At 35.6% G+C, this 26672-nt stretch overlaps 1 protein-coding gene across 1 annotated transcript in view; it reads right to left on the reverse strand.

The window, feature by feature from the left end:
* Positions 1-4912: 4912 nt before the first annotated feature.
* ENPEP (glutamyl aminopeptidase) overlaps positions 4913-26672 on the reverse strand; it is an 89214-nt gene continuing 67454 nt past the window's right edge. The window contains exons 12-20 of the mRNA XM_012436557.3: positions 24123-24259; positions 23937-23992; positions 18658-18808; positions 17526-17599; positions 17313-17417; positions 17059-17229; positions 13503-13643; positions 7430-7508; positions 4913-5775 (exon numbers count right to left, since the gene is read on the reverse strand). Of these exons, the coding sequence (XP_012291980.2) occupies positions 5623-5775; positions 7430-7508; positions 13503-13643; positions 17059-17229; positions 17313-17417; positions 17526-17599; positions 18658-18808; positions 23937-23992; positions 24123-24259 (1067 nt within the window). The 3' untranslated portion in view covers positions 4913-5622. The remainder of the gene's footprint in view (positions 5776-7429; positions 7509-13502; positions 13644-17058; positions 17230-17312; positions 17418-17525; positions 17600-18657; positions 18809-23936; positions 23993-24122; positions 24260-26672) is intronic.

Below are 26672 nucleotides of genomic sequence, written 5' to 3' on the forward strand. Positions count from 1 at the left end.
AACTGCTGAAGTTAGTCGACATTCTTCTTGCTCCATTTGTCTCATCCTATCCCATTAATCTCTTAACTTAGTTCTTCTTTCCAATTGTTTTCTAAATCCACTCACCAGTGTAGGACAACCAGTACCTAAAATAGGGGTTTATTATGTAACAGAAACTTTATAAATATTAGTTACTTGAATGAATGAATGAGTACTTTATTCAGTTGTAATTATTACTTTCATATGTCAACTCGACTGGGACATAGTGTGCCCAGATAAAACATTATATCTGGGTCTATCTGTAAGGAAGTTTCTAGATGAGATCAGCATTTGAGTCAGGGGACTCACTGAAGTAGATTGTACTCACCAATATGGGTGGACACTATCCAACAACCAATCTTTTAGGGGATGAAGAGAACAAAAGGTGGAGGAAGGAGGAATTTGCCCATCCCTGTCCCCCTTTTCTTCTGTCTAACTGCTTAACTTGGGAGAATTCATCTCATCTTTTCCTGCCTTTGGACTGGGATTTACACCATTGACTTCTCTGGTTCTCAGGCCTTCAGACTTAGGCTGAATTCCACCATTGGCTTTCTGAGATCTCCAGCTTGCGGATGGCGGATTGTAGGACTTCTCAGTCTCCAGTATCACATGAACCAATTCTTCATAATAAAATTCCTTTTTATGTCTTATACATCTCCTTTTATATGTAAATAAAATAAATCTCCATTTACACATATAAATTATGTATAGATATAGCTGCTATTGGTTCTAGTTCTCTGGAGAACTCTGACTTATGCTCGCATTCTCTTTATTATTGCTCCTTTCCTTAGCCATTTTTGGTCCCTTGATTTCTGTAACCTTAGGTAGGACTGCCTTAAGTCAGTAGCATTCTCTTATCATGCCTAAATAATGCCTGCAGCTTCTATTCACAAGTTTAGGGTTGGGCGGTGATTCTTAACTAAAGCTATTTGGCCCCCCAGAGGACATGTGGCAATGTCTAGAGACATTTTTGGTTGGAGGAAGTGTTACTGGCAGCTACAGAATAAAGATCAAGAATGCTGCTAAATGTTTTATCATGTACAGAATAGCCTTAAAAAATTGTCAGGCCCCAAAAGTGAATTGTGTTCAGGTTGATAAACTCTGGTTTAGAGTATGGAATAAGAAGAAAAAAAAGAAATTTGGGAGGCTGGGGCAGGAGATTGCTTGAGGTCAGGAGTTTGAAACCAGCCTGGGTAACAAAGCAAGACCCTCTCTCTACAAAAAATTAGCCTGGCATGGTGGCACATTCTTGTGGTCTCAGCTACTTGGGAGGCTGAGGCAGGAGAGCCTCTTAGACCCAGGAGATCGAGACTGTGGTGAGCCATAATCTTGCCACTGCATTCCAACTTGGGCAACAGAACAAATTCTATCAAAAAAAAAAAAGAATTGAATGCAAAAGGAGGGAAGGAATAAAGATGATATCCAGCAGGGGTAAATAAACTTTCTGTAATGGGCCAGATGGTGAATATTTTAGCCCTTGTGGGCCATAAAATTGCAATTACTCAACACCGCTTTTGTAGCAGGAAAAGCAGCCATAATCAATACATAAATGAATGTTTATGCTGTGTTCCAATAAAACCTTATTTAAGGATGTTGACATTTATTTAAATCTTTTATATATATATAATTTTTTTTTTTTTTTTTTTTGAGACAGAGTTTCACTCTTGTTGCTGAGGCTGGAGTGTAATGACGTGATCTTGGCTCACTGCAACCTCCACTTCCCAGGTTCAAGTGATTCTCCTGCCTCAGCCTCCCAAGTAGCTGGGATTACAGGCATGTGCCACCACACCCGGCTAATTTTATATTTTTAGTAGAGACAGGGTTTCTCCATGTTGGTCAGGCTGGTCTCGAACTCCTGACCTCAGGTTATCCACCCACCTCAGCCTCCCAAAGTGCTGGGATTACAGGCGTGAGCCACCACGCTGGGCCAAATTTTACATAATTTTTACATCATGCACTATTATTCTTCTTTTGATTTTTTTAAACTATCTAAAAATGTAAAACCATGTTTAGCTTTCATGACTTACAAAAACAGGCAGGCAACAGTTTGCTAAACCCTGAAACAGAGGAAGGAGGAGGAGAAAGAACAGGAAATAAATGACTATGGTAAAGGAGTATATTAGTTTGGTGTTTATATTAGGCTAGATTATGCTGAAGTAACAAACAATCTCAAAATCTCAGTGATTTAAATAACAAAGGAGTATTTCTCATTCACAGTACATGTGTACTCTAAGCTGGCTAAGTTCTATTCCATGTTGTTTTCATCTTGGAATTCAGGCTCATAGTGCAGCCTCTATCTGGAATACTGCTGCATCTAGAAACAGAAGAAACACAAACATGGCAAACCAAGTGCTGGTTCTGAACATTTCTGCCTGAAATTGACATACATAATTTTCACTCTGTTTCACTGGCCAAAGCAAGTCACTCTGTTTCACTGGCCAAAGCAAGTAGAATACAATGGGGTAGAATATAGAATCTTCTTTTAGAGACAATTACTATTTATGAACTATAACACAGGCTAACACATTGCCTAACCTTAATGCCTTCAGTTGCTTAGGTTTGGTTATTCCTGAACCAAAGTTTATTTATTCTTCAAACTAGTGTCTTAAATAGGGACTGGGAGATATAATAGTAACAATAATAAGAGCTAATGTTTATTGAGTGATTGTTATTTCCTATACATATGTCCTTTACATGCATTTTTGTATTTAATCTTCACAATCACAATTGAGGTGGCTGCTATTTTGATCCTGACTTTATAGATGAAACAGCAATGGAGAGGTTAAAGGAACTCAACTACCAAGTAGTTGATATTCAAACTCAGGTCACTCTGATTTCAAAAGCATATTTTTACTCTAATACAGATTAAGATATGGATTAGACTGATAAACTGCCTGGGTTCAAATATGGGCTAGTGCCAGATACAACTTTTATAGCCTTGTGCAAGTTCTGTAACTTCTCCATCTCAGTTTCTCCACTCTAAAATAAGAACAATAACAGTATCTACTTTATGGGGGTTTTGTAAAAATTAAATGTAAAAATTAATGTATGTGGAGTGCTAATGTTTATAACAATACTTGGCAAAAAAAAAAAAAAAAAAAGTTTGATGATGATGATTACCTAGCCATGTTTTAGAAAGCTCCACTGGTAATTTGAATCTCCTCCTTTCTACTCCCTTCTCATCCTCCAATCCCCTTTCAGAATTATTGTTCTAGATTTTTGCCCCTACTCTGTATTTTCTATTTTTGGACTAACACTTCACCAACTTGGAGGGTAAACCGTGGGAGTACCATTGCCTTCGACTCAAGTATACATCTCATCCCTGCTTCCCAAACCTTTCTTGCCCATCGGTTTTGCATCTATGTTTTATTATTTAAACTCCTAATGTATAATTATGTGGGTACATAGCAATGATCTGGAATACAGGAGTCGGCTGTCTAGAGGGGAGGCAGTGATACTGGCCTTGCTTTTTGCTACACAGCCTCGCTTCCCATATTTTCCCACTAAGTCTTGAAATTAGATGGTTAAATTTTTTTCAATTAAAATTAATTCTTTAAATTTACTGTGGCTTCATTTAGAAAACATCAGATTAAATTTTTTGTCCCCTGAATACTGTGCTAGACCAAGCAAGCAAAGTAGTAAACTATGCTTGGCATAGATCTATCTATTAGGCATCAGCCTTTTAAAAAACAGATACTGTTTGAGAAGGACCTGCTGGTCTAGTGGACTTATTATGAGAAAGTATAGATAGCTTTTTGCATGTGGAATGAAAAGAACTAAATGATTTGTCTTCAGTTTTAATGCTTAAAATAGAATAAAACAGAACAACAAAAGGAAAAGGCATGAAATAGAATGTCTTGTAAGCAAGTTGAAATCTGTTTTATTTACCACCCCCTTAAACTAATATTTTTCTTTTAAAATGTATTTATTTCATAAAACAGAAGGATAAACCATCTCACTTCATTTAATATGTCCACTTGAAACAATACATAGACTTCAAGTGCTAGTTCTGATTGTGGTCAGAATTTGAAGTTAAGTCCCAAGAGGATAGTGAGGTTTTCTGATAAGTTATGATGTTAATATGTTTTTGCTTCTGAAATAATTTAAAATAATATTTAAATTTTTTTTGGTCTGGAAATTTCTTCTATATCTGCCACCTGCCACCCAGTCTACATTTGAATATATTGGCTGTATGGATTTAGAAGTGATAATTAAGAAACAGCAAGAGGAAAGTTTATAAAGTTTCAGAGTACATGATTAGGACACATTATTGTATAAATAAAGTTAAAGCTAAGATTTTGTTTCCATATGCTTTAATTCTTATCAAGCTGATTCTAAATTACCTTACATTTTTGAAAGTTCCAAATAAATTCAGATTTTCTAGATATAGCAGATTGAAACATAGTAACTTACTATCTTTTCTGCCTATTGGACTTACATTATGGATCTATGAGGTATCATGTGCCATATTAAACATATTCTTGCTACCAGCTTCTATGAAATTTATGTCTTTAATCAAGTCATGCATATAAATTTGATCAGTGCTATTCTGTATGGATTAGGATCTAAGGGTTTATACATAAAATTGATCTATAAGGAGATACATGCTCAGATATGCAGAGTCATGCTGGGGATGCCCACAAGTCTCCCCATTTTCACACTTAGAATGCTAGGTGAGGTCAAAGCTAAATTCTAATTCCATTTAGTTTTAAGAAATAATCTGCCTTCTCTCTTTCCTGAACAGTTTCCAATTATTTAGCTTTTTTCCTCTAAAATCCATGGAGCAGAGTTAAGCACTATGTTCCCTCTAATTTCATAGCATATTTGAAGGAGCTTTGTGAGGAATGGAGCAAGATAAAAGAGTACCAGGCATGAAAAAGGCCAGATTCTTGAATCATATTTGCAATGTGTTCAATTATTTGGGGAACACTGCAGTCATTTTTATTCAAGAGTAAAGTGACACTGGAAAACAATACTTTTTCAAGGTAATCATTTAGATTTATTTTTAAAAGGAGAGGAGAGTTCTCTTGTTGATTTTATAAGAGCAAAGGCAACAGTCAGCCATTCTTTCGGCTAATTCATGTGCTCCTCAAGTAAAACTTAAGCCCAGGTTACATTGGTAGGATTTAAAATAGTAAGATATATGTGAATAAAATGATATTAGGTCTGTGTAATTCTGAATAATAAAATAAAGATTAAGATGGTAATATTGGTCCCTCAAGTACTGGTATTTAAACTAAAAATCAATCAAGAGAGAAGATTAAGTGGTGTTTCTTTGGTACTAAAAATGTAAAGCTAAGACCAAATTGTTCTACTTCACAGATTTAAGATACAAAGAATGATATTTAAAGATATTAAAATGACTATTAAATTATCTTCAGTTTGTAAAGAATCTCCTATGAAGTACACTTAGAAGAAATCCCTGAGTATATTAAATACTCTATTAGTATCTTTCTTCATAAACAAAGAGGAACAATTTAAAGGCTTTGCGAGACATATAAACATAGTGCTTAGTAAAAGCAGTATCTGTTTATAAGGCTCCCTCCATCATGCTTGTAAGAGAAACAACAGATTCACAAAATTAAACTGTAACATTTGAACATATTAACTATTTGCAATTGAATCAAAAAACCAGTCTCTTATGGTGTTTCTATGTAGTTTTAGCCACTCGATATTGTTTTTCACTGTCTCCAGCACTTGTTCCCTAGGTGTTTCTCCTGCTCCAGCTTCTGGATATTTTGCAAAAAAGCTCTCCATCTAAAAAAGAGAGGGGAGTAATTAAAATTGTCATTTACAGCCAAATGAGTCTTCAAGAATTTCATTCACAAACTGGATTTTCTTCCTTCTTACCTATAAATTCAGCATCACTGCACAACATTGAGCTACACCTCTTGGCGCCCATCTCTCAGATTAGCAATTGTTACCCATGGCTTTTTGGAACCCCTCAGCATGTCAAGCCAAAATAGGCTCTGACATTTTAGGGAAGGATGGCAGCATGTCAATCCTAGCATGCCCTTTTCTGTTTCTGCTGCTTTCTCTGTTTTCTGTGGATTCCCCAAGGTGTTCCCTGGAAAATCTGACCTATGGAGTGATGGTTTTGCTTAGCCTTTCACTCCAGGAGTCTGTAATGGACTTTCAGTTCACTTATTAAGAATTCACTAAAAAAAAAAAACTTTGTTAAAATTAGTGCTGTCCTCCTTCTGACCTCTAAAACCCTACCCTAAACTCAGCTATACTAGGATTATTTGCTATAAAAATAAGAATAATTTGGTTTTTTAACATACAGAAAACTCTTAGCATTTCAATATCTAACATGCAGATATCAAAACTTCACACAATCTCTACTTGTTTAACATTAATAGACATTTTTCCTCCTTTGGACTTGAGATACTTGAAACCTGACAGATTTGGGATTAGTTTTGAAATTGCAAAACTATGAATTCTGAATGGAATCAAATCTTGACCAACTTGTTCCAGAGTTACGTTTACAGGAAAGGTGCAACCTTCTGCCCATGCTTTTGTGAACTAAACTGTCTGGTGTGGCCTTCTCAATGCCCCTGGCCTCAACTTTCTCAGCTTTCAAACTTTCTTAGAGTTCCTTTGAATTGTTTTGCATTTAGAAAAAAAAATAGGTGTATATTTTACTAGATACAAGAATTATTTCTCAATTCACTATGTATACTTATCAAGATAAATAAAAACATGTTTTACACCTTAATATATACAATTTAAAAATACAAAACCAAAAAGAATTCTTTCTTTCTCATTGTCTTCTGTGATTTGAATTGAGAAAATATCATTTCTATTTGGAAAAATAGTTTCATTCTATCCCATTACTGGATATATACCCAAAGGATTATAAATTATTCTATTATAAAGACACATGCAAATATATGTTTGTTGCAGCACTATTTACTATTTACAATAGCAAAGATGCCCATCAATGATAGACTGGATAAAGAAAATGGGGCACACATACACCATGGAATACTATGCAGCCATAAAAAAGAATGAGTTCATGTCCTTTGCAGGGACATGGATGAAGCTGGAACCCATCATCCTCAGCAAACTTACATGGGAACAGAAAACCAAACACCGCATGTTCTCACTCGTAAGTGGGAGTTAAACAATGAGAACACATAAACACAGGAAGGGGGACATCACACACTGGGGCTTGTCCAGGGGTGAGGGGGCAAATGGGAGGGAGAGCATTAGGACAAATACCTAATGCATACAGGGCTTAAAACCTAGATGACGGGTTGATAGGTACAGCAGACCACCATGGCACATGTATGCCTATGAAACAAACCTGCATGTTCTCCACATATATCCTAGAACTTAAAGTAAAATTTGAAAAAAACATTTTATTCTGTTCCTTCTTGGACAAATGCAGAAGAATTTATCTTTATACCTGCCACAGTTGCATTTCAGTGTTGAATGGCTCTGCTATTGTGACAATTCGGCCAAGGTTTCGGTCATTGAGTGTATATCTGGAGAGAAATTTAGAGTAAAAGGAAGCGTAAGTGCTCAGAATGTTACGTATTTTCTCTAAATTCAGATGTTACCTTTTTATTTCATAGTTTTTAGAAGTAATTTTCAAAGTACGGAAAACACAGTAAGAAAACCTATTTTACTTAAAATCATTCTATTCATGATACATTCTTAGTAAATTCTGCACTTCTTTTTGTAGATGAATTGACACAACTTTCTCAGATGTGGAGGACTGCTTGTTGTAGTCCCCAAATGTGTTCTTCTTCTTTTTCTGCACATATGAGCACCCAGCTAGAGACTGTGTTTCTCAGGCTCTCTCATAGCTAGGTGTCCACAAGTAACCCAATTCTTACCAGCAGAACATTAGCACAATGTTCAACTGCAGCCTCCTTGCTTAAATAAAGGAAAATTGCTTGCCTAAACTTCTTGGATTTTTACTCCCGTTCCCCCAAGCTAGAACATGGACATACCAATGATTTGGCTTCAGCCATGCAAATAGGATACTGGCCTGACCCCACAAAGCAGAACCACACTAACAACTTGCACCACTCACTTCAGGAATCTAACTGTAGTGAAAACTAATTGCCCACACAAGTCCTTTCAGCTGCTGCCTTTCTATGTTTCCGTTACAGCAGAACACCTCTAGCATCATTATCCTAATGCTCTATGCATCTTCCTACTGGTACAGAAATTTAAATATAGGCTATTTATTCTGCTTTCAAAAAGCTTTATTAGTTGCTGGCATGTGGGGGTTATGACCTATATCAAGCTGCCTAAGCAAAGAAACCTAGAGCTAAGTGCCAAGATAGAATTTTAAAGATGATATTCTATCCCTGTTCTTTTTGCATTTTCTTTCATAAAGAGCAAGAATCAGAAGTTTCCTTATAGACCACAGACGGTTGTGGTAGAGGTAAAAAAAATCTCATCACAACTAATCACAGTGCAAGAAACTCACAAAATTTTGTATAAACCTTAAACCCCTGGAATGTTGAGGAGGGATACAAGAAAATATGTACACAGCACTAGGAGAAGTTTTGCATTTAAAAAATATTATGGGCCAGGCACGGTGGCTCATGCCTGTAATCCCAGCACTTTGCGAGGCCAAGGTGAACAGATCACTTGAGCTCAGGAGTTCGAGACGACCCTGGGCAACATGGCAAAAAGCCATCTCTACCAAAAATATAAAAAGTAACTGGGCACGTGGTGGTGTGCGTCCCACAAGTAGTCCCAGCTACTTGTGGGGCTGAGGCGGGAGGATTGCTTGAACCAGGGAAGTCGAGGCTGCAGTGAACCGAGATTGTGCCACTGTACTCCAGCCTGGGTGACAGAGTGAGACCCTGTCTCAAAAAAAATTATATACCTATAAAATTACATATAAATTTATATATATAGAAAATGTTTCCATTCATATATGTATATATATATATAGTAGCAAAAGCAGAAATCCTAAGGATAAAAACTTATAGTTTGTTTTACTCAAATCAAAAACTTTTATACTGAGCTGAGCATGATGGTTTGCCCCTCTAATCCCTGCAACTTGGGAAGCCGAGTTAAGAGGGAGAAATATGCCAGCATGAATTTGGCAAAGGAATGAAAATGTTCCAATGGGAAAGGAATAACATGTTCTAGTAATCAAGCGTGATTTCGGTGTACCAGCTCCAGTGCCCACTCTTATCACAGACACCACTGAATTGAAAGCCATAATATGTTTTTCATCCCTAATATAATCAATCATTACCTAAAATGTGATTCTGAGGCATAACACTGCCCCTAGATGTGTGTACTTCCTTGCCTCTGACATATTTCCTAGATCTCCCCAGGCTCTCGAACCCTTTCACCTAGCCCTCTGGAACTGTTCCTTTACAAGGAACACTACTTCTCATTCTCACAGAGAAAATGTTTATATTCCCACATCCTTTGTAGCATCAGGTCAGGAAATGGAGTCAGTGTGCTCAGACTCCCAATTGCTGCTTCCAGACCAGCACTCCTCCAACCTCCTTAAAAACTTCTGTTCCTTATGTTATTCCCTCTCATTTATGATACATTTTGGCACCTGACTCCTCCAAGCCATGCCATCATCCTAGGTAATTTCCAGGTCCACACAGATGATCAATATAACATCTCTTCTCCTTAGTTCCTTAACCTTATTTCCAATGATATTTTCTTCACTCAACTTCAGCCACCAAACTCCTGTGATACTTTGTGATCATCATAAGTCATCTGCCTCTAAAATTGTTAACCTATTCACCCTCTATGACATGTTATATCTTTCAGTTTCCAATGTGACTATTCTTTCACTTTACCAGGATTTCTGGCCCTTTGACTATCCCCACTCCTATCATCTCTCAAACCATCAGCTCTTCCTTTTCTTTCACTTATTTCTTTATGTAGTTTAGATTTCATGGTCTGCCATTTTGAATAACACTTCTACCTAAGACCTGAACTTTTTTATACTTTAATAATCTATGTCTAATAAAGTATACAAGTATTTGCATGACTCTTTACTTAAATTTTGTCTCTATCACTAGACTCAAAGCTTCATGAGGACAGAGAACCAGGTCTGTTTCTCCTTGCTATTGCATTCCCAGTGCCAGTCATAATGCCTAGCACAGAGTAGGTACTCCACAATATTTATTAGATGAAAGAATTGTAATTTAATATTAGATATTAGTTTTCATATATTCACGTAGCAAAGATATGTAAAAGTAACAAGATTGAGCATTGAAAAGGGTTGGGAAAATAGGCAGTTACTAGTAAAATTTTTCAAAATGGCAATTCTGCAACATTTATCAGAAACCCTAAAAATAAATGTATCTTTTCACCCAGCAGTATTACTTCTACTATTACTTGTATTCTAAAGAAATTGTCAAGGACATTAAAAAACAACAACAACAAAGGATTCAGTGTCAAAGACTGTTCATCAATACACTACGTATAGTTGTAGGGGGACAGCTTTATTGTCCAACATGTAGGGATTGGCTAAATAAACTAAGACATAAGTACATATTAAAACATTATTAAACCATTCAAAATAACATTGACACCCACAATGTATGATGATGAGAAAAAAAGCAAGTTATAAACCATATGTACAATACAGTTTCATTTCTTTAAATTAAGGAAACAGCCATAGAGAAACTCAAGGAGAAACAGTAATAATGACAATAGGAGTTATTTCTTGGCGATTGCATTATAGGTAATTTTTGTACTCTTATTTTTGCTTATGTGCATTTTGTGCAGAAAACACATATCAGTTTCACAATAAGAAAATAGGAATTTAAAAAAGCAAATCACACTGAGTTGCTTAAATGAGATTCTATAGATTCAAAGAAAGTCTGCTAATTGCAGCTAATAAAACAATGTTTTTCAGCGACTCATAATTTCTGTAATTTTTCTTTTGTTTTGTTGAAAGGACATATTTAGAAACTAGCAATGAATATACTGAGTGAAAACTGCAACTACTTGTTTAAATACCAGAAATGTCAAAACAAATTATGTACATCCCAGGAAACCAATATCATGTAAAGTATAGAAAATAAGGGAAAATATACCGTATGTTTATCATATTGGTTATTTTTAAAAACTAAAATAAGGATTCAATATAGTTTAAATAATTTGAAAAAATTATATAAACATTGTCCTCTTGGATTTAATATTTATACAAGTATTATTATGTTATCCAAAAGAAATAATTTTGATATACATAAAACTTTTTAAGTGCTTATTAAATTGTTTGATTTATGAGGTAGTATTTGAAGGGTTTCAATTATATCCTATTGATTTAACTTTTCATTTACCATCACAAACTAAAATCACACCACATTATTGATTTATTGGGTCAACTCAAATTCATGGTTTCATCTAAGTGTTTATTGGAAGAAACAAAAGCAAAGAATAATTTCTGAAGTATCTTTGGAACTTTGTAGTTAAGTCTCAAATTGTCAAGGACATTAGTAGTGTGGCCATCAGTTGTCATAAAAATAACATGAGAAAAGTTTTATTTATTTAAATAGAAGCTTATTTATTTTAGGATGGCAACAAATTATTCAGAAATGGAGATCATAAAACTCATCCTGAAATTTGGAAAATGTTCAAGTGTTTGGAAATATTTGGATAAAGTTTGGCTCATTTTTGTTTCATTCTTCTTATGTATTTTTTATAGAGAAATTCTGTTTATTCAAGCCAAGTATGATTAATATTGGCTGTTTGTGTGTGTTAGACATGTGGTTATTATGTAATTTCATGTTTGGGGTCATTTGAAATAATATGAGAAATAGATTATTAGACTATGAAGAAATACCAAAAGCCTCGGGCAAGAGTTTTGGAGTACTTCTGGAAATAGTTTATCTTTATTTTTTCCCTTGAAAAATAATCCATTTATCAGACCTAATACATTTATTTTAAGGCCAGATGTATATGACCTTTATGACAAGGTAAAACGTATTTTTTCTACTTCTTAATTTTCTTGAAGTGTAACACCTAATTTCTAAAAATGAAAAATGTATTTTTTGAAATAAATCACAGCAAAGCTATTCAAATAGGCCTTGAGAAATATTTATTTAATAAACAATAAGTGAATGGCCATTTTACTATGCAAAATAAAATATTATTTACTTATCTTTTCATAATAACTCAAAAGTAACTTTTGTGCTTTATCTATATAGGTTTCTTGCACCATACACCATAGAAAAGAGATAGTTTTATGATCTCTTCAATTATATTAAAACACGCAGTATGTATCACTAGCCATATATCTTTCAAAATGGAGGGTATTAACTTGCATAATATAAACTGTTACATCTAAATAATAACATATTTTAATATGTAGATTCATTCATGCTAAATTAAGCATTTCATTTAAACAATCATAAAAGATGAACAATGCACATGTGTGCATGCATACACACACACACACGCATGCACGCCAACAAACCTTCATAGAGGTGGAATAACAGTGACACTCAATAGTTATAAGAATAGAAAAGATAAACATTTATCACAAAGAGACAGAAGCAATGTAGTGTATTTTGGTTGGGAGCTAGAGATAGAATCTGAATCTCAGAAAAAAAAGAAATTGTAAATGGACATAATGGCACTCTGGTAAGATGTAGGGTGGAAAAGAGAAAATAATTAGAAGTTATCACTGTAGTTGATATTTCTCATGAGGCAGTGCCGCTGGACTGACAGGACAGATTAAGAGGATATAACAGAGGCTATTTCCTAATGTAGGGATTACAGATGGTAAAGGTCTTTTCATCAATGTTTATATGTTTATTCGGGACATACATTTATTCTATATTCTATTTTATACTCTGTCAAAGAACTGCCTTTTGGATGGAAATTGAGCATTATATTTAGAGGATCAGAACCAAGAGCAGCAATATTTCTTCTGCACAGGGCTGAAGAAATATGAAGTTTGGAAAAGCGTCTCTTTCACTGATTTTGCTCTTCTCTTGTCCTTGCTATTTCCCATTTTTAAACTGCTGTTGCCTAGGAAATATAATTCCCTTTTAAGAACCATTCAAAATACTTGAAGTTTCATTATCTGGTCAGGATAGGTAATAGTTATCACCCATATAAGCCCAGTATGATATAGAACTCTAATTTGAACCCAGGTCCAATAATTTTTACCTAGTTTTCATTCAAATATTAATTGAGAACTAAATATGTGCCTGGCATTATGCTAGGTACCAGCACAACAGGCAGAATTATATTAATTTGTTTTAACCAAACTAAAAATCATGGAATTTAGTGTTCCAAATCTCAGAATCCTATAGGTCAATCGAAACAGTAATTTCCAGGAAAAAAAATTGTTCTTAAAATTAACTAGTACATTGCTTCCCTGGAAGGACAATACCATGAACCTTTACCTCTAATAATATACTATTTTAGATACTGTATACATGTCAGAGACAGTGGCCCAAAGAAAAATGGAGGAATCTGTAGATAGTATGAAACAAAGAGAACAGCAGGCCATTATCTGATCATCCCACCTGTCGACTAGATAGTCCCAGTTGAGTTGTATCCAATTCCAGGCCATGTTCTTCCCATAGCTGTTATATGAGATATATCGAATGACTGTAAACACATCCTGAGTTTTAATAAGGTTTGTGTCCTTGAGCAAATCCAAATACCTAAGAGAAGCCAAACAGAAAAACAATTCAAAGTGAACTTTTAATGTTCACCCTTAGCTAAATTCCAATGCAGAATAGTTTTCATGCCAGCAATTTAATTCTTGAGGTATCAACTGATAAAGTGAATTAAATATGACAAATGATGAAAGACAACTTAAACGTTTCTGATGTGTTTAACTGTTTTTAAAGAGCAACCTACAATTTTAAGGACTAGTAGACTGTAAACTATAAAAACATTTAAAAATTAAATTATTTTAGAAGTACCAACACAATTTTAAAACACAGATTTTTAACCATTAATATTTTAAAACAGCATTTATTGAATAGAGTACTTCGCACATTTACCTATTATCCCACTGGATTTTTAAAAAGAAGCCAGTAAGTTAAGAGAATGTATTTATGCTCTTATATTCTATAGGAAAGCAGTTAAAACTTGTTTGTTCTTCCCTAAATTGTAAGTAACAATCCTCTAATGTAACCTATATGGTTATATTAGTTGGCAATAATTAAGAACACAAATAAGTACAAGATAAATTAAATGACTAGATGGATAGGTTTAATTTTATGCCATGGCTATACCTAGAGTAGCATTTCTAGCCCAAGACCTTCTAAGTGTATATTGTATTGAAAAAGTGTTTCCAAATAAGGTTAGCACATATTTTATTCACTGTGACAAAGGAACCTCAAAACTGGATGTCTACCACTGATAGATTATATATAGTTTCATGTTACTCAAGTCTTGCTGCCCCATGGCATCCTACCCATTGGCTCAATTCATTTATATCATTAGGAGAATATGAGAAGTAACTACAACAAAGGAATCACTCTTCAACTTGAGTTATGAGCCTTTGAGAGTCAGTCTTTGTCAAAGAGAAAAGGTATTTCTAAATTATGTATGCTTTTATTAATATATCAAGACCCCTAGCATACTCAACATAGAAATTTACCCTAAATGGGACTGGAGAAAACTCAAGTTTAAACAAAGTCCATGCCACATGGGAAATTGGAAAACACAACCCCTTAAGAACAGGTCTATAGTTCAGCATGTACTTTTGTGCTATGCCAAAATGGCATGGGAGAGTGATAGTACATCATAGGCAAGGTGAAGTGAATATATGAATGAGTTTAAGGTAATTATCCTGGTTCCTTTGACTTGTGGATCCTGTTTAGGGGGACCTATCAGCTTCTTCACTCAGCAGTAAGAGGTAAGGATGTTGGAAGGCCTGATGGGAAAACAAAAATACCATACATACAGCACAGGTACTTCAATAACAGAAGCAAGTGATTGGGACCACAGCTTTCATCTCTGGATGACAGAAAGTGCTCCAGAAGGTAAAATGTGATCAATGAAAACTCAGTGGACTCTGGCCTAGACCAAAATAGGTAAACACCTTAAGGCAAAAGCAGCAAAAACCAGAGGTCTCTTTGTCCACCACCTCAAAGGTGGCATGGCTCCCTATGCAGAAGGAACATGGGGAAGGGAAGGAACTCTAGAAGAGTGAACATTCACTCCAAGAGACTATTTAAATGACAATTCTAGTTTAACAATGTATTTAAAAACTAGACTGGCAGACACAAATAGTCAACATCAGTTGTTCTCCCTCTCACTGGCTCATCACCCAACGGTGTGAGAACTCTTGGGAACAATCAGATAGAAAATCAAGAGCCTATATTTTCTTTGCACTTGCAATATGTGAGTAAATCTACTTATATGAAAATACAAGATACCAATCACATGTTTCAAATAAGAAAAGAATTCCAAGGAAGCTCTTACTGCAGCCTGAACTTGCTGCAGAATCGTTTTCACTCTAGTCATTATTTGAAACTGGAAGACTTTGTAAATGGTTAAAGTAACACACTCAAATGTGAGATATGTTGCTTCCAAAAAATTTTTAAAAAGCATACCAAGCCCACCAAAATAATATTTTCCTGTGGCATGTCATTCAAGCTGCAACAACTTTCTTTTACTTTAGAGGGAATATTGTGATATGCTCTAAACTACTGAACTTCCAGAAACTGCACTCAAGTGATGGGATCCTGAATTTTTGTGCAATTTATCTTTCATCCCCTAGTTCACAAGGGTTTACTAAGGCATCTAAAAGTACCTGCTAATTTTCTTACCAGATACAATCAGCACACTGCCATTAAAGTAATGAATCAGTGTGATGTTTTGTGAAATGTTAAAATAATCAAGTTCTTTTTTTTTTAATAGATATGAGGTCTCACTATGTTGCCCAGGTTGGTCTTGAATTCCTCCTGGGCTCAAGAAAACCTCCTGCCTCAGCCTCCCAAAGTGCTAGGATTAGAGGCATGAGTCACTGTCCACAGCCAAGATGATCAAGCTCTTGATGAACTGTCATGGCAGAGAGCAGGAGAATTAATATATAGCCCTGAGGTAAGAGGCTGAAGGTATATTATTGGCTGGTAAAAGCAAACTGCTTCTGGTTGTCCTTTTAAATTGATATTTCATTGTAATTTACTATTTACATTCTGCCTCTTCCATGATGCTATAAGTACCTCAGGGATAGATGTCATTTTTATTTGTGTTTTATTCATTTTTATTCCCACAATCTATATAGCTATACATAGAAAGGACACCATAAGTGTTGGTTAAATACATGAAGTAAATAACTCAGACACTATAACTAAGCAAAAAATGAATTAAGGAAGGAGCTAGTTGATTTTGAGTATAAACGCAGAGTGGGAAACAAGTCATAAATGAGCTTCAAGTGGTCTTTGTGCCTTCGGAGTGGAGTGTAAATACATTTGTGGCAGACATTCCTCTTTCTCTACTCACAGAGCCCACTTTTGTTCTGATACCATTTGATATTCTTGATCTTAGATAAGGCAGACTTCTACCGCAGTCCCAGATAACTAATTGGCTCAAATCAGCCAAAGGAATTCAAGTTCATGCTAGCCAGCAAATGATCAAGTAGTAGACCCAGAGTGTGACCCAGAATGATGAAGGGGGATCCCATTCTGGATTCTGAGGGGAACTGGAGACAACTGTCCTGTTGGCATAAAAGACAGCCTTGTGAGGAAACTCTTTTGTTCCTGTCCTACCTCCATCACACATGTTTATGTAAAAACAAAATGTTTCAAGCTCTGGAAGTCATGAGATATCCAACATGTCGAGCATGGAAAATCAGAAAGAGAAGAGCTGGATCTTGGGTGAAAATGTTGAGCTGCTGCACACAACTAGAAGCTACCTACCTCCAGAATGTTTTCACATGAGATTACATTTTCTTATTGTTTAGGCCAATCTTACATGGATATTTTGTTTCTTGTAGGGAAAATAATTTTTAATGGATTTTTTTGGCAATAAAACATCATACTTTAATCAGAGTCTTAAAGAGATTGTGACACATAAACTATTGAATACCATTTATATACATGAAACAAAAGTCCAACTTACCTTGACAAAAGAGTAACATTCCTTACTGATGCTAATCCATAGAGCAATTTTTCCTTTTCTTGAGCTAATGAAGTTTTCTGGTATTGCTCAAGAGTGTAGTTCCATGAAGTCTCATTGCCAGAATTCTGCATCCCATACCGATACACCAGAAGCCTGAGATTTACAGGAACCCTAGAAGAAAAAAGAGTGTTTCAGAGATTTCAACTACTCTTTTCTCAGTTGTGTCTTCTAAACATAACAACGTGAGTAATCACCTTTCAGTCCCAGTTAGCCACTGCTCAAATAACAGGGAAGCATTTTCCAAGGCTTCTCTGTCTCCCATCTTGCACGCAAACCCTAACACAGAGGAACGGAGTAACCTTAAAAACAAACACACACAAATCCAGGGCCTTAAGCACTTTTCAAAAGTCTTAAAACACAAAAATAAATATTAAATGAATATTAGTGGTTAAAAAGTGAGAAATAACTTTGTGAGGTGGTCTCCAGTATCATTCCATCCCAGAGAATCTGCAATAGGCTTCACTTGAGCTTGGAAGTATTCCTGAAATAAAAGCATTATGTACAATGAGTAATAATTTACTATGTATCAATAGTATCCCAATTACTATACTCTGCAGCCCCTGTTATAATCTGTTTTCCTACTCGTTCAGAGAACTTTGCGCTTGCCCTTAGAAAAACGATGTATTTAGTTCTCATCACATTGCAATTTTGCTTCAATCCTAAAAATATGAACCATCCTAGACCTTCCTGTAATGTTTTATAAAACTTTGGGTAAGGCCCTTTTAACTTCTATTTCTTTTAACATATGTAATAAATAGGAAAACACTTGATATATTTCCTGCACTAAGAAGATTGTTTAAGTATATATGAAATAATAAAAATAACTGATATTTGTATACTGCTTTGGGCTTTACAAAGGACTTTCATATTATTTGATCCTCACTATCCCATTACCATAGGTAGGCAAGTGCTGACATTCCTAATATACAAAGGAAATTAAGACTCACAAATATTAAATCATTTGTTCAAGATCTTTCATTTTGTAAACAGAGAGCTAGAGATTTGAATCCAGAATTTGTTTAAAATTACAAGTGTCCTACTTATGTGCTATGGAATCACAAAGCAAAGAAACAGCATTTAGAATCACTACTTAGAATAAAATCTCAACGTGGAAAATACCAGCAGTAAGAATAAGAAGAAACAATGCTGTATTAACCTAAAATGCAATAATAAAAATAAATAAATAAATAAATAAATGAAATAATAATTCATTTCAACATAGATAAAGTCCACTTAAAATAAGATCCAATTAGTATTTATTGTCTAAAATGTTGTGTATTTTAAGTAAAATATTAACTTTTGTATTTCTTGTAATACTAAAATTCACCTAAATGGTATGTAAGCAGAACCACAAATTCTATTGAAAAAGAATAGATGGCGTAGCTTTGCTTTGATTAGTCAAGTCATTGCACTTTCTTTTGATTCCACCTGGCAAGCAAACATGCTCTATGTCCCCAGGAGCTCCTTCTCTCAGAAAGCATCCTATTTTACTAATGGCTAAACATTTACTTTCATAAGATACCATAGCATTAACATCACCTCAATCATAGGATATAGCTCTTTATCATCTTCAAACATGCTAATGATGTAGGTTACAGCTGAAATGACTCTCTGCCATGGTAAAAAATCCTCTTCACTTCTGAGATACTTGGTCAAGTTCAAAGGCACCTTATAATCTAGAAGTTGAGCTCTGAGAAAGACCAAAACAAACAAACAAACAGAACCACAGTTAATTAAAAACCACAGACTTTAGTTTCCATTCAACTGAAAGTTTTGGCGATGAAATCTTTCCACGTTAATGAAGATTCTTTCATTCAACAATCAGGAATTGCATTTATTGTTGAGGCATAATCACAAAGTTTTGTCCAACATTGTATAGTAGTGCTTTCATATGTTCAAGAGCAAGAAGGAAGACCGGCATTAAGATGTACATTTGGAAAAGCACAATAGCAAAATTTCAAATAAAACAAAAGCCATTTAGCTGTACAGTTAATATTGACAAATAGAAACTTTAAACTTTTAGGTTCCCAAGCTGATTATAATATATAAATTCACTATTATAAATATATTTTGTTAATATTATTTACATTTGCTTATGACGAAGAAACATGAATAACAGTACTCATGAATCCTGAATGCTTAAAACATTCAAATTGAACTTTTATTTTCCTTTATAACATCTCCTTTCTTATACATTTCCCATTAATAGTCATTTAAAAAGTAGATTTTTCTCTTCTAGAAAATTCAAAGATAATACTGACATTTTAAAGGTTACAGAATCTACTTTCTTCTCCTTTCAAAAGAATTTTAGAACCTTTTGAAATCAGCTCAGCTTTCCCCACTTCCCTGTCCTGTTTTTTCTGTTTTTGTTTTTGTTTTTTTACTCCCTATCTCATGAAATTACTCTCAAGGAACCACTGGTACAAGAACCTCTATTTCTGACCCTACTTCTAGGGAACTCAACTCAAGACTGCTAGCATTCTTACTCAACTTTGGGTTTCAAACTCCATTTGTTAAGTCCATAGACAAACAGCAGTTCTGCAGTCCAGACTTGTCGAGAATTTTCTTTGTTCAAAAATCTTCTGTTTATATAGTGAGAGCCCAGCATGAGGGACTTAAATCCTAGAAGTTTGCTATATTCTACAGATGGAGAGGTTGGAAGCTATAACTTAAAGTTTCCACCAAATAAAATGGAGAAGAGGACAAAGGTCATATGAGAGCATTGTTGCTCTTCTATCTTGGACTAAGGCACCTAGGAAGGTTGGGGGATTTTCATAGCAGGTTTGTTTTTTTTTTTCCTGACTGTAACTTCAAAAGACTGCATAGTTCTTCTTAAGAGAAGCCTGAGTTAACTAGGTAAGTATACTGTTTTGTCAAACATAGCTCTCTAGAGGGACAGTAAAAATGGTTGAGAGGTGCCTGGGTGAGTAAAACTTACCCCGTGTGCTTTGGTTCTTCAGCAAGATCTTCAGGTGGTGTGAAGGGCATAAGAAGTTACCAGCTGTCTAGTCTCTCAGTTGAACTTGCCAATTTAATTCAGATCTCTGGCTTAACATAGTCATTTTGCAATTAACCAAATCACCTTTGGGTTCTTTTCCCATTCCCCATCTTCTCACTTCCTTTAAGGGAAGTCCATGAGAGGATGGGAAAAGTTGCTTATAGAGTTCTGTGTTGTTCTCTGGTCATCTCTGCAAACACTTAACAAAAATGTTTGTATCTGAGGTCCATGAGCTTGGCTTGACTGATGTTCACCTGCTGGTCCTTACTTGCTAAAGTGGCCCTTACCTTGGGTATCCTTGGAGCCAGTGGTCCTTGAAACCTGGCTGAAATTCTGTTTAGATCATTAGCTTCAATGGTCCTTTCAGCTGTCCTCTTTGCTGTTATTACCTTTCCTAGTGACTCCTGCCCCCATCCATGGCTTGTCAGCCAGCACTCTCTGCTTTTCCTTATGTTATTACCTGCCTTCCCCTGGCTGTAGCAAGAAGTAGGCTGCAGGAAACAATATGAAGTAATTTCAAAGAGAAACAAAAAAACAGAAAAAACTATTATAACAAGCAGGGGGTGGAGTGGGGGGAATAATTATTTCTGTGTCTGTTTTGGCAAGACCCCCAAGACAAAGTCTCTTGGCCTACACTCCAACAAAAAAAAAGATGCAGGACCCTAAAGCAGGGTAACATGGTCAAGCACAGGACTGTGTGATTCTTGCCTGATAGCCCCCCTGCCAGCCTATAAAAGACGCTGGAGAAGGAGGAGAGAGAGACATTTTAGTGGAGGGCTTTTGAAGAGTGCTGTCAGTATACTGAGTACACTGTAAATGCTCTCCCCTCCAAGGGCTAGGGGACATGAAGCTTTTCTGTCTAAGCCTCAGGAGAGAGGCTTCAGTGGGACCGACCACTCGAAGAGGTTTACCTGTGTCTCCTGGAACTTGGGGGCACGGTGACCTGGTGTATGACACCCTGAGAAATCTAAAGGATGAGAGACTGTGTGGCTGGTGCTCAGGCCTCAGAGTGAAGAGATGGGACTGCATGAGGTGGCCTGTTCTTTTAAACATTGTCAGGGTAAAGCATACATGACCACGTCCTGTGGACCAGAAGTGGATCAGAAGTTTCCACCTGCCCACCTCAAGGAAACTGCGAGAGAAAGACCCTTCTCAATGGAATGGACATGGGTAACAAAAATGCCATGAAAACACAACACAAGGACAAGAATCAGCATTAAACATCGACAAAGTTCAGAGAGGATGGAAAGTAGATATCACATCAGGAACGTTTTCCCTCTCACCTACTTTCCTGAGAGGGAAAACATTCCTCTCCTTGCTTTAACTTTGGAGAAACCAGAGGCAGGATGGTGACTGGGGAGAAGTAGAAGTTCCAAGCAGAGAAATGAGGAAATCCATCACCCCATTCCCATTGCAGGTGACTGACCTGAACCTGGCCTAAGCTAGGGGCCGGCTTTAAATGAGGTTAAAAGCCTTGATAATTTTACTTGACTGAGCATGTTATGGAATTGAGAGGGTTTGGATGAACTAGTGGTGATAGGTAAATTTTTATTTCTTACCTTGACCAAAAGAGGCATATGCCCAGCCAGGGCAGTAAGAGTACTACCTCTTCAGATCAATTTGGAAGAGACAGGGGAATAAAAATACGTTTATTTTCAGATGTATCATTTAGTCCTCATTGTTAAATATAATGGCTACTACATTCCTTTTAAATACCTCAGTAGACTTGTGTAAATTCTAATCCTGCCACAGTTGCTCACCTATTTATGCATTTCTTTTCTCTTCCACCCCCTCCACCAAAGTTTCATAGTGGTCTTAGCTGAAGTGATCTTTGAAGCCGTCCTCTTGGCTCTAACCAATGCTGGTTGAATCTGTTTATCGCCGAGTCCCATTTTCCTTATGTGCTGCAGAACATAATTGAGCCAGGTGATAGCTCAGGTATTTTCTAGCTCTCTTGTGTGATTCTACATGTTTAAAATTTCAAATTTGTTTCACTTTCTTCCTCTCCACAGCTCTTCACAGTTTTATGGGGCTGTGGCCAAGGAGCTAAGCAAATGTGAGAAAGTTTTTCAGCAGTGTAAGTTTCTTGCTTTATACTCAGTTCCTCAGAGAGAGCTGATCAACAGGCTTTCACTTCATCTTGGAACGGAAAGAACCATCTACATTGCGATGCAAATTAAACTGTAGAGATAGTACAGTTCTTTGCAATTTCTAAGAGTGAAGAAGCTGAGCTTTGAAACAGGATAATTTAAAAAAAACTAAATGATTCTGTTTTAAAATACTTATTGATAATCTTCTTTCATCATTTAATTTCCCAGGTTCTATTCTACACAGTGCCTGGCATAGGTCCTCAATGTATATTTATTAAGTGAGTGAGTGGTATACTATAATATAGTGAAAATAACCTATTACATATCCAGGAGGTTAAACTTGGAGGTTCACTGGAACATCACATTATCTATTAGCTACAAAAGGAGTGTAGACTACACATTCAGAAGAGCTTGTCTAAATGTGTCTTCACTACTAATTAATGGTGGATGCATTTTGGTCATGTAGTATAATGTATTGAGTACTTTCTATATGCCAGATAATCTTTTAAGTATTTTATGTCCATTATCTCATTCATTTCTCACAAAAGTCTTATAAGATCATCTCCACTTTGGTAACAACAAAATTGAGCTGGAGAGAGGTTAAGAGACTCACTTAAGGTTATATGGAACCAGGATTTTAATGGGGTTCAAGAGCCTGCTTTTGATCACTATAATTCCTTCCTTGAAATATGTCAAGGTTTTCTGACTTTCAATATACTATCTAGGAACTCTATGTAAAATAGTTTCCCCACACCTTTAGTACTATCATACTATTCTTCCAGCTCTCTATTTAGTCAGTATTTATTATCAACTATTATTGGCCATGTACAGTCAGGAGCTGGGTTTGGGTGCCTATCCTCATGGAAACTTCAGTTTGATGAGTGAGATGCATAATTAATAAAAATAGCAGTAAAATATTATGAGGAAATATAGGGTCCATAAGAAGCATATTCAACACAGAGAAAGAGGCCATGAGAGGCTACTGAGGGAAGTGGCCCCTCATTCTTAGTACATTGCTCATATCTAGAATGAGGCCACTACAAAGCCAGAGAAATAAAATTGTCTGTGTCCCCAGCTTCTGCAAAGTGCCAGAAACTCAATAAATGCTTGTTTAATTACTGATGTTAGACTACATGAATAAAAAAAATTAGAGATACCATGGCTACTTCTTAGTTCCCCCAATCTAGGCTGATTATCTTTTTCTAAAGAGCAGGTTACCTTCAGACTATGAGAAAAAGAGTCAAATTTTCCAAATTGTCCCTTAATTCTGATCAGTTCTAAAGCACCCTAACTCATTCTTCTTACCCCAGTGGCCTGAACAAGATTTGACAATTCTAGCTATAAAATCTTATACTAGGCTTGGGCTCACAGAACTGAATTAATAAAACACATTGTTTGTCTTTTTATTAAATCAAATTATGAAGGTACACTTTGATCGTTTGCAAATGTCATTCCTAATTAGCTTAAGGATCCTGATATAGACAAGCCATATTCAAAGTCAATATGTTAGGTGAGTTTTTTGTATACATTAAGGGCTAATGTCAGTATTTTGACTATGAGGCTCATGTGAACTTTTGAAAAGAGAGTTAAGGAAAACAATAATGTTTTCAATAGTGGCTTTGGGTATTTTAAGCTAAAACTGATTAATATTCAATGTTAAATTCAACCATAAGAGATTTATGACAAAACCCACAGTATTTTAAGTAATTTAGTCTCATTCCAAAACGCACCTTGCCAAGGCAAAAGCATCATCAATAAGACTTGCACGATCAGCTGAAGAAAAATTCTGGGAAGAGGGAGAAAGAGAGATAAAAAACACAATTCTTAAGGCAAAGCATGATGAAAAAAATTAATATCAATAAGGTGCTCTTCTTAGAACAAAAATAAAACAATTTCCAACCATTGCCATCTCTTACCTTGTGGTTCAAGGAGAGCTCTGTAGCTATAAAGTCCCAAGTTGCTACTTCATAATTTACACGATAAAACCCAATATGATCTGGGTTTATTTTGAGAAAAGCATTTCCACTAGGATTAGAAGAGTTCAAAGTGATTCCTGTGGTAGTAAATAAACACTAATGAGCAGCATGCTTGCATGTACTGTAAACACAGAGAAATTAGACCCAGAGGGCAAAAGGAAAATAAAAGAAAGGAAAAGAAAAGAAATGTTAGCTCAAGGAGGCAGGTTTGATTTGGATCCAAAGCCCAAAGCCTAATTTTTACTTAGTTGCCTAACTTTAGAGTGTCACTATAATGAATGAGCTAAAAAAGAATAAGTCATTCAAATAATTATACTGTAATTTATGATGGATAGCTTTTACTGGCAGAAGCTTCTCAAATGGGTGAAATAATTTTGTGCTGGTCAATCCATCAATAAAAGAAAACAATGCCTAAAGGCAGAGAAGTCCATGCCTTCGGGGTAGTCCGTAGATCCCTAATTATAACGAATTTATTACACACAGAGTATTCACTGGGGCAGCCTGGGGAGGGAATAAAAATGTAAACACTCAAAATAATACTTTGTTTATTAAAATCGACATTGAAGTTGATGGAAATGGCTACTGCTAAGCAGGATGATAAACTGATAATCAGCAACACTTTTAAAATGTTACTGCATCAAGAAGATCTGCAATAGAATTGAGATCCAAATGGAACATTCTTGATTTTGTAACGGACTTCATACTTGTTCTTCCATTTTTATTTATCTTTGTAAAGTCTTCTACTTCCTATTTCAGTAGGTTACAACAATATTTTTCCATCATTGAATTTATCAAATTAGCATTCTTTCTAAAGCAGCATCCATATATATGTTAGGCTCTGTTGTATAGATTTTAGAAGCCTAATATTGAAGGAGCAGAGACTTATGGTTTAGGTAAAAGATATGTACTTGAAATAATAGCTATGCTTTGATATAACCCTGTTTGTTAGCATTACTCCTATACTTCTCAGTTCATACACTCTTTTGTTTACATGGACAATATGCAATTTAAATAATGGTATAGGAATTCAGTATAGTTGAGAAATTTCAAATATTTCAGTGTACCAACAATGTAGGTTGTGATATTAGAAAATAGGAAATGATGCTGGAAATAAAAGCCAGGGCTCCAGTATGAAGAGTCACATGCCATGTTATGAATACATCTTATGAGAGGAGGAAAGATTTTTAAGCAGAAAAATAACATGCTCAAGTCTATTTCCTGGAAAATAATTTCAATAGTGGTATAGGAGATATTTCGGAGGAGATAAGAAGACTAATTTAGAGTCCACCGTAGTCATGTAGGACAATAGAAGACAAGGGCTTACACTAATGTGGAGATGATGAAACTAGAAAGAAGCTGATGTATTCCAGAGACGTATCACAGGCAAAATCAACAAAACTCTTTTTCTAACTTGATGTGGGCAGTCAGAGAAGGGGAAAATGGATTGCATGACTGGATGAATAATGGTGTTGCCAGTAAAGAATAGAAGAAGGTGAGTCAGTTTGGGAGGAAATATGATTTAAATTTTGGAAGTGTTTGCAAGGTCTGGAAGATATCCAGGACACAGTAGTTTTTCCCAATATATGAGTAAGCCCTTCAACAAGACAATAAGTTTCTTTAGGAACTTTCAGAGTAGATACTTGACAAATTATAAATCCTTACCTCACTCATGTAAAATTTCTCTTTCTTTGTCATCTTCCCATGGACAAGTTGTTGAAAGGAAGCTAATCTTTTGGCATCTGTACACTTTGAATGTTTGTATCAGGAGGAGAGTTGCTTGCTAAGCATAAAGCCATATGTTACAGGAGAAAGAGCATGAACTTTTGAGTCTGAGAGATCTAGGATAAAATCCTTGCTCTGTGACTTACTAGCTGTGTGACCTTGGCCAGATCACTTGACCCCTGTGTGTCCCAGTTCACCCCAAGGAAGATAGGAACAAAAATCCCTCACAGGGCTGTTGTGAAGATTAAATAAGATAACATAGGTAAAGTGTTGGCCACATACTTATGTATTACATACCCAACAGATGATAGCTATCCCCATTATAATGAAAGGGAATATGCTGCCAGTACTATAAATAGCGAAACAAATATAAATAACGTTGAGAAGTTCCTGGCAATCCATCTAAATACCGCCATATTTTAGTGTGCTTTATATGTACCTAGTTAAGCCTGTCTAGAGTTACTGTGATTTTTCTCACTTTATAGATGAGGAAGCTGAGATCCAGGAAGTCAGTAGTTAAGGACTTTCCAAGTTCATGCTACTTTCGGAACAGTTGTCAACAGCAAAATCCTGTTCGGTTGTTAGTTACATAACGAAGTGAGTAGAACTAAAATATTTTAGTAAGATTAAAATACAGGACTAATACACTGTACGTTTCCTTTTGTTACTCCATTTACTGTTAATTTTTTTCAGATTATAACAATAGCATGTATTCTTTGTGGAGCACTTGGAAAATACAGAAAAGTGTAAAGAAGAATATAAAAATTA

This window comes from Aotus nancymaae, unplaced genomic scaffold, assembly GCF_030222135.1.
Source record: "Aotus nancymaae isolate 86718 unplaced genomic scaffold, 86718_ANA_hifiasm-v0.15.2.pri h1tg000033l, whole genome shotgun sequence".
NCBI classification, from domain to species: Eukaryota; Metazoa; Chordata; class Mammalia; order Primates; family Aotidae; genus Aotus; species Aotus nancymaae.